Source organism: Eleginops maclovinus, chromosome 7, assembly GCF_036324505.1.
Source record: "Eleginops maclovinus isolate JMC-PN-2008 ecotype Puerto Natales chromosome 7, JC_Emac_rtc_rv5, whole genome shotgun sequence".
Lineage (NCBI taxonomy): Eukaryota > Metazoa > Chordata > Actinopteri > Perciformes > Eleginopidae > Eleginops > Eleginops maclovinus.
In genome coordinates this window covers 9,652,163-9,663,258 of record NC_086355.1, presented here as the reverse complement: position 1 = coordinate 9,663,258, position 11,096 = coordinate 9,652,163, and the positions used below count along the sequence as shown (strand labels likewise).

The window sequence follows — 11,096 nt, the reverse complement described above, 5'->3', positions numbered from 1 at the left end:
TTTGATGAATAATATTTCATAAATGTAAAGGTGGACAATATAAAAGCAGAACTGTAGAATACAATCACATGTTACCTCAGCAAAGTTTGGACTTTTGGCTGATATATTCTTTAAGATGTGTTATGGAAATTTTGGGATCGAATGTATTAACATTGCTATTATTAATCGTTCACCCCGTCTCCCCTGTTGGGTTGTGACCTGGGAATGGCATATACAGCCGTGGAAAAAATGAGGGGCCACTTCAGCATTATCAGTTTCCCTTGTTTTATTTGTTATAGGTACGTCTTTTGAGTTAAATGATTATTATTATTGTTTTATTGTATTCTATAATCTGCTGGCAATTTTTCTCTGAGTTGGAATACACACTGGAATGGCTGCCATACATGTAGAGATAAAGATTTAAGAAAAAAATTGGAGTGGTCTCTTCATTTTCCGTGGCTGTGTATGCATATGCTAAAAAGTGTGAATGAAACGACAGGGAGACAGGGGGTGAGGAAGCAACTTGCCCTGGGAGAATATTGGTGACACCTGTTCTTCTGTGTGTGGGTCTTTGTCTTTTGTGTTTGGGAGGCCTTTAGCCTCAGAGACAGCAGCTGATTTTAAATTGTTACGACAGATACTTTTACACTTTTCCTTAAGGAGACGAGGGACCACTATTCACACAAGCTTTGCCTTTCCTTATGGATTCTTCACCTTTTTTCCAAAGGCATGAGGCAATGATGCTGATGAGCATGATGAGACAGAACCACAAACAGTAAATTGCTGGCTGTAAAACAAAACAATTGAGTCATAGGATGACAAATCAGCAAGCTGAGGGGCATTGCAGAGTCAAGTCATAGTTCTCTGTGGGTTTGTCCCTTCAAACGACCCCTGTCACCTTACATAGTCATATGATTCATTGTTCTCAAAGGATATAGATTATATACTGTAAAACATTTCAACTGTGAATAACGAAAAAGGAAAAACTTAGGTGAATGTGCATAGGGGGTGGTGTGGATTCATGAGTTGTTTCAAACTGGCTTTTTGTTGTCGCTTTTAACACTATTTTGAGCTTTGATTCTGTGATTTGATTATAAACTTCAGTCTAGTCCCTTTCCCTAACGATTTGTGTTTCCCCCTAAACCAAATAACCTTGTTATAATTTTTCTTTGTTCAACTATGGTCACCTTATACAACTCAAATACACATACAAAAATATCAGAGTAACAATAATAAGTTATTACTTTTGAAGGAAACTTGTGCTTTTTGGAAAGTTTGATTATCAATTTGAATGTTAAAATATACCAGACTTGGTTATTCAATTACAAATATGTACACCTAACTCATGAATTGCTAAGCTTTGACTAGCCTTCCATACTTTCTAAACACTTCCTCAACATTCACTCAGAACCATCTCTTTGAAACTACCAACTTCAATCACTACAATCAACCATCTGAAACTCATAATGTATTATACTCTCCACTTGAAAATAGAATATCTGAAAGGAGACTACAGAAGATCTACATTACATGTACATTTATTATAATTGTATCGTTAATCCATTATGCAATCGTTGTTTATATATATTCATCCTCTTTTTCTTATCCTTTTTCAAGTACAAGTTTGAAGTTGTAATGTCTAAGAGGGTAAGAATCTCATAAATCATGCTTGGATTCTAACCTCTCCTGCTTATGTTTTTTAATCTCTTGCTTTCTTCAAATGAAAACTAAATAAAGCAAATATCATTGTCTGCTAATTTTATTTCAGTATTATCACTAAATGTAATGTGTGTCCAATTGTACTTGATGAGGGGCAGGAAGTGTGTGTACCTGCTTTGCATGTGGTGTGTAGTGTAGGTGGAGTAAGCCCCGCCCCTCTTGCCCTCTGGATATTTTGATTGGTTGAATCGTTGTTGACAAATCAAGGACTAGGAAAGTTGCTGGGTGGTAACTGAAGTCAGCTAATAACACCGACGTAACGCGACATTTCAACAACTAGCCAGCCCCGGATGGGTTAAACGTGTGGATTTTAGAGTGTTGCAACTCCATGTACTTTTTTAGAGAATACTTTCAGTTTGGGTTCACCAATTCAACGATAGCTACCTGGCTAATGGCTACTCCCACTGACATTTCACTGACACATTGTAACGTTAACGTTACACGTTGGGGCTGAACGGCACTCAGAGCAGAGGTTAGTAACTTAAATAACCGTATTGACCTTGACATACTGCTTTCCTTTTTAGTAACAGCTTGATAACAACTCGCAAGGGAGTCGGTCACATGACGTTGATTTGGTTAAGTAACGCAGTTAACTCGTTATCTTTGCATCTGACCGTTTAACGTCTAAGTACTCTTCCTTTGAACAGCTTGTTTTCCCCTATTTAGTATACAAGGCCGAACAGGACATTAACATGACCTCAAACCAGACATGACAAGTGACAGTGGAAGGATGATAAACATGATGGAGGCACCAGGCAGGAGCACCAACTTTTCATATGAGCAGGAAGTCCCGTACGCTCCCACACCCAGCATGTCTATTGACAAGCTCTTACCGGCTCTCCTACAGTGCTTTGGGATAATACTGTGTGGGTACGTCGCAGGGAGGGCAAACATCATCACCTCCACCCAGGCCAAGGGATTGGGGAATTTTGTGTCCAAGTTTGCCCTCCCAGCACTGCTGTTCAAGAACATGGTACTGTTGGACTTTGGTAATGTCATCTGGCCATTTCTGTGGAGCATCCTCATTGCCAAAGTGTCTGTGTTTTTCATTGTCTGCGTTCTCACGCTGATAGTTGCCAGTCCTGAGAGCAGCTATAGTAAAGCTGGGCTTTTCTCAATATTTGCCACCCAAAGCAATGACTTTGCCCTGGGATATCCCATTGGTGAGTATAATGCCTTTAAGCCTTCAACACACATTGCTTTCGATTCACTGCTGCAACTGTAATCATGCTGTCCCTATGTTTGCCCATTCATCAAATCAAGTTATAATTACCCATGTTTCAATGTAAACTACCTTAGCTAAAGTGGATATTATTGTGTTTACAACTTTCCCTTTTTTTGTTTTTATTCCTGAGCAAATTCAGATTCATTATTTTCTACTTTCCTACATTTGAACAAATGGATACAGATCTCTGATCTTGCTCATTCATATCTTCCACTACTTTAAGTGTTATATGCAAGCATACTCATGCTCTATAAGCGTAACTATGCTAATGCTTCTGATAGTCTTATCAAACTGTTATATATTTTATAAACAAACCCTTTAAGCATGATGGATTAACTAACAATTGTGGAAATTTCCCAAAAGAGTGGTAACGGTAACATAGGTAACAGTACAGCCCAGGGACATAATATGCAAACACTTCTTACACTTGAACAATTGTGTAAATATGATATTTATGTTAGCCTTGACTTTTGCCACTTTGTGTGTATTAGCCAATATGTCATACTCTGGTGCTGCATGTTCCAACAAGTCAGATTTGCCAAGTACGTAAATATTGAGCCATTTGTTTTCATCTTTATCCACAGTGGAGGCCCTTTACAAGAGCACATACCCAGAGTACCTCCAGTACATCTACCTGGTTGCTCCTGTTTCTCTGATGCTTCTAAACCCCATTGGCTTTGCTCTCTGCGAAATCCAAAAGTGGAAGGATCAGGGAAACCACCAACAGAGAAAAATACTGATCGTGGGGCTTGTAGTGTTGCAGGTCCTGAAGAACCCTATAGTGTTCATGGTTGTCATCGGCATCATTGCCCATTTTGCCCTGCATCAGACAATTCCTCCCTTCATGGCTTCATTTCTTGATGGCTTGGCCAACTCTTTCGGGGGAGCAGCTCTGTTCTACTTGGGTCTGTCCATGGTGGGACAGTTGGGGAAATTAACCAGATCCTCTGTTGTGACACTGATTTTACTCATAACAGCGAAACTGTGAGTGAAAAAATACCTTTACTTCACTTAATCAGCATTTTGTACAAGGTATGATTCAGTGTTATCAGATGAACTCTTCATCTGTTCTGGGAGTGTAGATAGTTGTCAGGAAAGAGCTTTGTAGAGTGCTCCCAACATGTTGTTTTGTGCTTATGGTTTGTGTGAGTCATGCCTTTCACAGACCACAAGACTTAGATTTAAGCATGACTTGTCACAGTTCTTAAGAAGGCATAGCATGATAATGACTAGTTTATGTTTATATATTAGTAATGCTGCATTTCTTAGATAACTACTCTCAGGTAATGCTTTATGACACCGGTCTTTTTATTTCACTTTCAGGTTGCTGATGCCGCTGATTTGTAAGGACATGGTGGGTTTATTGGACAATACCAACACCAGTACATTGAACCACTCAAGCCTCTCCAATTATGCCTTTCTTTATGGCGTGTTTCCCACGGCACCAAGTGTGGCCATCTATGCTGTTTATTACAACGCAGAGCTAGAAGTTGTGAGTTGTTTACGTCTACCAGTCAACATCCTATCTGCCATTCAGATGCCAAACCATTTATTTTCTTTTAAACTTAACATACATAATATTCTTTTTCCTGACAGGTAACCTCTGGGATGGTCATCAGCACTTTCCTCTCAGCTCCAATAATGTATGTTTCTGCCTGGTTACTTACGATGCGCTGGATGGATCCTCAGCTTTTGATGAATTCACTGCAGAGTGTCAGCTTTAACATAAGCATAGTGACCTTGGTTGCAGTGGTAAGTCTGATATGTGTTACAATTGTCTTTTTACTGACTGGTTTTTTGTTTTTATCTGAGTTCAAAGGGAAGTCATGATTCATAAAGCTTTTGCTATAGCTTTCTCTACTTCTCAAGTTAAGGCAGTTTGGCTTGTAATGAATTTAGTTAGTAATTTCCATAAAACAGCACAATTTGCTATTGCTACTACATATCTGCTGTTTGTATATGGTCGAACCACTGTGGCAGATAGACATAAAAAGGCTAAGTCATTTAGAGGTTATGTGACCAAACAGATACTTCACTGACTTGAGAGCGGACTTCCTCATTAAATTCCACTTTCAGCTGATCTTTTCAGGAACCTGCAACTCATTGTTGCAAACAATGAGTAATCTTTGTTGTGATGAAATATGTATACAGTTGTGTATTCTGCAGTATCTTTTACTACCTTGGTTGTCTCCTTTGTTTCATTCTGTGATTTCACCTGTCCTTTGCTTTCAAATGAAATACCAGCAAACAATGTTGAATAATAATAGTTTTTATCGTCTCTGCAAATGGCTGTGTGTTGGACACCTATGATTTAAAATGTGTGTTTTCCCTGAAAGGTTTGGACAATTGTTGTCATGTTTTTAAGTAAGAAATTCAAGAGGCTACCGCACGTGTTTACAATCAACCTTTTTTTGGCACAGGTGAGAGAACTTGCACATTTACTCTGAATTGATTGTATGATCCATTATTCTCATTTACCACCATCTACCTGCAGATGTAACCTCACATAAACTAATGCAATTATTTTGTATTAATTGGCCTGTAGTTCCTAACTTGTTTTGGGATGATCCTATGGAACTTCGTGGTGAAAGAAGACAACTTCATCGGGCAGGTCCTGACGTTCTCATTAATATGTACCTCCCTCTACAGTAGCTTTGTTTGGCCAGGTATGCAAACAGCTGTCCGTCCACACAACCTCACATTAAAATGTGTACATTTGAGTTGGTGATCTGAAATCTGAAGATTTTTCACTGATTCTGCAATGTGTTTTTGTTTATTTAAGGTTTAATAGCACTCTCTCTTGTGCTCATCAAGAGGCATGAGGATGTGAAAGTGATACGCAGCGTGTTCCTCATAGCTGGCTGGGGGTGAGTCTCTTTAAAGAACACTGAACACAGAAATGAAACCCACACGGTTTGTTTGGTCTACTAAAAAGATCAGCCATGTTGGGCCATTTAGATTACATTTGCATTCATTCAAATGTAATCTGAAATGTAGTGTCAGAGAGAGGATTTCCATTTTACATCTTGATACTGAAATTGATTTTACAGTAAATGTTGTCTCTATATTAACAGGGTCCCAGCCTCAATAACTGCTGTGTTGCTCATTTCTGGGACAAGACAGTCTGACACTATTGACTCAGCTTTCTTTTACGGCAGACCACAGGTTACAACAACATTTCAATATTTCCTGTTTTCCGCCTTTCAGGTTTTGAACTACAGAGAATTACTTAAAAGCCTACATGTCTGTATGTGCATTCTTTTACAGATAATATGCACCACAGTTGTGCTAACCCTCAGTATACTGCTGGGAGGGAGCTCTCTTATATGTCTCAGTAGAGGAAGCTGGGCCCAAAATGAGGAAAACTCTGCAGAGGATCTTGTAACTGAGGATGAGCCAACTGCCCCATCAGGAGATCCCAATGGAGGTAATATAAAGGCCATTCAACTTAGGCTTTTATTCAACAATTCAACATTTGTTTGAATATGTCACCTTTTATGATTCTGAATAAATAACGCTTGCCAAGTGATGAATGTTGCACCACATGGGAGTCAGTGGAGCATACAGAGGGAGTTGTTTTCACAGTTGTCAAAGTTCAAGTTAAACTGAAAAGGAGAGCGCAGCCATTATTTAAAAGGGCAAGGCTGACCCTTATCCATAAGTTGTCTACAAACTGCCATGTAGGCAATGCAACTTCTCTCCCTCATACAGTATACTGCCCCCACAGATCATTTGCTGTTTCAAAGTCACAAAATAAACATTGTAAAAAAGGAACAAACATTTTGGAAGTCATTGTCTGGAGGAAACATGATATATGAAGTTCCTGATAGGTGTCGTTAGCCATTTCAGTAAGCAATGCAACACTGAACACATTATGACTTGTAATCGATCCGTCATGGCTAACGGTTTATTTTGAAAGGAGACTACTGCTGTGCCAATTCAAAATTAGGACTTACTAAAACTTAATATACAGCAGTGTGGAAGTAGCGCATTTCTAATAAATGTGTCCCATGGATCTCAAGAACTGGCACCTAAAACATCCAAAGTGAAATGAATTGAATGAACAGTTGGTTAGGAAAATCAAAGGTCAGACTTGCATGCGACAGAGACTCCTTCTGCTTCAGTTAGAGCTCATGGAGTGTTTGTGGAGTCATATTTTAGGGATTTGTACAATAGATAGAAACCAGTTCTGCCACTGTTGGAGGAAGACACATTTTCCTATGAATAAGATACTAGTGTGTTGCAGTCCATCACGATTCCAACATAATAACAACAATTTAAAGATGTGTTTTATAGAACACAGTAAGTACCGTTAACATAAAAAGTAGCACAAAAACATTTCATTTCAGTATTACTCTCATCTTCATTAAGGGGGTTAGTCTTGTATTGTATTACTCACACTGTGTGTGCTTTTTGTCTCAAGTGTGAACTCACTCTTAACACTTTGTTATCAGCGTGCCTTATATGTGACTGCGCTCCACCCCAGCCCATGCCTGACATGATCACCAGCACCAATATGAACAACACACCAACCACACTCACAGGTATTGTATTAATAAAAAACAGTAGTTTTATTCAGCCAGAATTTAAAATGCATTAACCCCAATTTGTTAAACACATACAACAATGATAACCATTAAAGAAAATGTCTGAAGTATTTTGCTAAATGTCTTTTATGGGTTCTCCTTTTAACTCATTTCCTTAGTTCCTATTTCCTTTCCTGCTCTGTAGCACTTCGAGATTGCTGAAATGAAAAGTGCAATACAAATAAAATGTATTATTATTATTGTTATTGGTGGTGGTGGTGGTGTTGTTGTTGTTGTTATTATTATTAAAATGTCTGTACAATTAATAAGATTCATTATTGAGTGTATGTATATTCTCTGATGTGCCCCCCTCAGGTCAGTGTGAGAACATATGTGAGTCCACAGACTGCCTGCTCATCCAAGTGGAGGAGCTCCAACAGGTAGAAGACAGACAAGTGGCCCGTCATGTCCTCCTGTGTCTGCTTCTGACTGTCAGCTTGTTGGCTGTGAGTAAACCACCACCTTTCACTTCTACAGTGACATGAAGCCAGCCTTACTGCCTGCATTATTATATTTAGTGCTTCACAAACCAAATCAGACACAAATGGCTGAGCCATGCAATTTCCAACTCACTCACTCAGTTTTGCTGGAAGATTTCTCAAAGGAAACCCATTAGTATATTATTATGTTTGGATTAGTATGTATTGCTCTAAATACTTGAGAAGAAAAATATGAAATAAGACGTGTCGATCTAGAATGTGTTTTGGCTCTGTTTTAGGCCATATATCTACTTCTATTTTAAGAACATTTTACATTATGTTAAGACTGGCCATTTAAGCTGGTTCTGGTTTTGATAAGATTAGTAGATACCATAGAAACTTTGGGTTTGTTTCTGTAACTCTAAAAATGCTTTAAAAATCAGTAAATTCACAGTTTAAAGGTGTAGTACAAATGATATGTAAAAGGGGTTGGAAAAAATTCTCATCCATAGTTACTGCTTTACATTACTGTCACACAGCCCCTTCCAACGGGCCTGAAGCTCTGGTCTCTTCATTGACACCAGACTACATAGACAAAAATAGTAATTTTATCTTGCAGAACACAACAGTTGCTGGTTTATGGCTGCCTCCATTGGATAGATTGTTTGTGTGAATTTGTAACTTTGTTCAAACCATCAAAGTCACGCAATTACTCAAACAGTCTAACCAGTGCAGGAAGAGGCAGACAAGAAGTTGTGTTTTGCGAGTTATAAAAATTATAAACTTGGTCTCCTGTGTGGGCGTGACCTTTCAACAGTCACATGGGGTCAGCCAAAAATACCATCCGGCCTTTTCTATGGAGGATATATGGCAAAGATGTGCCTGCTGAAAAGTGTGAGTGGGGAGTGGGGGGGATTCTATAAGGGTACGTGGCTGAAGAGGTAGGACACGGACTCGCCGTTGTGGGTTCTCCTGATCGCCTCTGCCAGGATCATGGAGCTGCTGGTGTACAGCTCAATCACAAAACTCACAGCTCAATTCCTGTCATAACAGAACCTGTCCAGCTGCTTGTGGTTGCTCTTGAATCCTGTTCCTGGTAGACTCTACTTGGAGCTGCTGTTCTTCTGTGCTGTTGCCAACTATGGACAGGTTGGTTTCCCAGATACAGTAGTACAAGATTGTGAGCTTTTTATGTCACAAAGCACCAATGTCCTGTTTTCTGTCCGTAGGGTTTGCTCTCTTTTGCCCTCTTTGGGATGGACAAGCATTTGATACTACTGCCATTTAAAAAGAGGTAAAGATTATCTATGCTATGAAACTTTGTCACACTCAATAGTGTTTACACCCAAGCCATACTGTATGTACTGCATATACATACTATGTGTTTACTACACTATACTCCTTTCATTTAAACCTTGTTTTTTTTAATGGTTTCTTAGGTTACATCGTTTATGTTGTGGAAAGAAGCCAGAAGAGCAACCACAAACTAATTTACCTGAGGAAATCAGGATGACCTGCACCCAGTTCACCAAATACCACAAGGACCAGTGTTTTCAAGACATAGTCAAAAAGAGAAGGTGAGAGCACATCATCATCATCATCATCATCATCTGCTCTGGTCAAAGGTTGATGACGAATGTCTTGAATAAACTGGTAAAATGGTGTGTGGAGAAACAATCAGCCCAACGTATGATTACACTTTTAAATACTAATGCTTATAGTGCAATTTATCTGTTTTGCTTCTATTTATTCTTAAACACTTTGGGTGGATGTTTCCTAAAACTCTAAGGTGTGGGAAGCGGACTATGGTGGAGTGTTTTCTTGGCTGTGACCTGGTGATGTGGCTGCAGCAGGTGGGCTTGGCTCAGGATCAGGGAGAGGCAGTGCTGTACGGGACGCGCTTACAGCAGGGCGGTGTGCTCCAGCACATCGGGCAGGAACACGACTTCCAAGACAGTCGCCTTTATTACCGCTTCATGACATAAGATGCAAGTTCAACCTTTCTATTCTGTTTTTATTAAAGGAAAAGGGCATCTGACACCAGAACGCGTCGTTGGGTGTGTTCAGAAGTGCAACAGACTTGAAACTTTAAAACTAAGTAAGGCCAAGTCATCATGTACTGTGCAGAGGCGGTCCTAAATGGATTTTAACTGTAGAGATATTGAGATGCACCAACATTGCAGCAACAGTCAGTCAGGACGAACTCTGCATCCCTCTAACTGCAATCAAACTGGTGGTTAAATGATTCAGTTGAATGACTGATGGCCATAATTTCATACAAAAATAAACCACATGAGTGTTTGTGGTTAAAACTAGATGCTTTTAGCCTTTTTTAAAGAATTTCAAGCAATCCAAGCAAATAGTTGGTCTTTCGGTTGGATTGTTTTATATGTCATTTTGGGATTGACAATGCACGCAAGCAAGAAATCCCATTGTTCTGCTAAATGTATTGTTTACTTCACTTGGGAGCTTCTTAGCCATCAGTCTTTTACCAAAGCCACTTGCCAAAAGAAAAAAGGGAACGTGGTTAAAGCTGCATCCGTTTTTTAAAAGCTTGTTTTTTAATGTATGGTTGAGTGAAGTTCACCAGTTAATTACCTGGTTATAAAGTTTGAGAATATTGTAGCTTTGTTAACCTGCAGTTTAATATGACCTGGCACTCTTGTACATTTGTTTGGCAGAGCTAGTATCCTAATGTACACATTTCAACAAACAACCTGCCAGTTCCTGCATTTTCACGTTTGAATGACAATGTTTAAATTATTAATTGCTTTTCTAAATGTGACAGAATAAGCAACCTGCCTTTTTACATTTATAAAGTCGTGATTGTAGAACTACGTGAAATGACAGAATTCAGACAATGTTGATGTGTTTACTCGCAAGTGTTCACATTGACATTGACACTTAGGGTGTTACAAGCTACTTTCTCTCAGGTATATATAGTGAAAACACTGCTAAAATATACAGTTTTGTTGCTTTTAAATGCCAACGTTTTATGTTTATAAATGATGTGATGATGGTTTAAAATGCATTGTTAATAAGAACACTCATATATAAGCTGTGTATTAATGATGTGTTTTAAAAATAAATGTGATACCCAAACCCTCAAGTCCTGTCTTCTATAACTTTTTCCTCCCTGTATTTCTGGTCAATGATCTGATACGTACA

General features: G+C 38.9%; 1 protein-coding gene across 6 annotated transcripts; it reads left to right on the top strand.

Annotated features, from left to right (window-relative positions):
• The first annotated feature begins 1,907 nt into the window (after positions 1 to 1,907).
• gpr155a (G protein-coupled receptor 155a) lies at positions 1,908 to 11,037 on the top strand. Of its 6 annotated transcripts, XM_063887859.1 has the most exons (16): positions 1,908 to 2,170; positions 2,346 to 2,861; positions 3,508 to 3,907; positions 4,247 to 4,415; positions 4,520 to 4,675; positions 5,260 to 5,343; positions 5,469 to 5,589; positions 5,706 to 5,790; positions 5,998 to 6,088; positions 6,191 to 6,350; positions 7,378 to 7,467; positions 7,825 to 7,955; positions 8,982 to 9,077; positions 9,158 to 9,222; positions 9,368 to 9,505; positions 9,718 to 11,037. In XM_063887859.1, exons 2-16 carry the CDS (start codon positions 2,408 to 2,410, stop codon positions 9,911 to 9,913), a joined length of 2,436 nt encoding a protein of 811 aa, XP_063743929.1. In that variant the 5' UTR covers positions 1,908 to 2,170; positions 2,346 to 2,407; the 3' UTR covers positions 9,914 to 11,037. The 6 variants fall into 6 exon arrangements, 5 of the variants coding, with proteins under 5 accessions (XP_063743929.1, XP_063743928.1, XP_063743930.1 ...); XR_010166137.1 differs by having other exon boundaries at positions 5,998 to 6,350; positions 9,368 to 9,589; XM_063887858.1 differs by having other exon boundaries at positions 2,365 to 2,861; positions 5,998 to 6,350.
• Positions 11,038 to 11,096: the final 59 nt, after the last annotated feature.

Bases quoted from the DNA above. Each gene is read 5' to 3' on its own strand.
- gpr155a (XM_063887858.1), top strand. From the start codon at position 2,408: ATGACAAGTGACAGTGGAAGGATGATAAACATGATGGAGGCACCAGGC. The intron at 5,590-5,705 runs GTATGCAAACAG...TGTTTATTTAAG, and splicing joins CAGTAGCTTTGTTTGGCCAG to GTTTAATAGCACTCTCTCTT. The intron at 9,078-9,157 runs GTTGGTTTCCCA...TTCTGTCCGTAG, and splicing joins CTGTTGCCAACTATGGACAG to GGTTTGCTCTCTTTTGCCCT.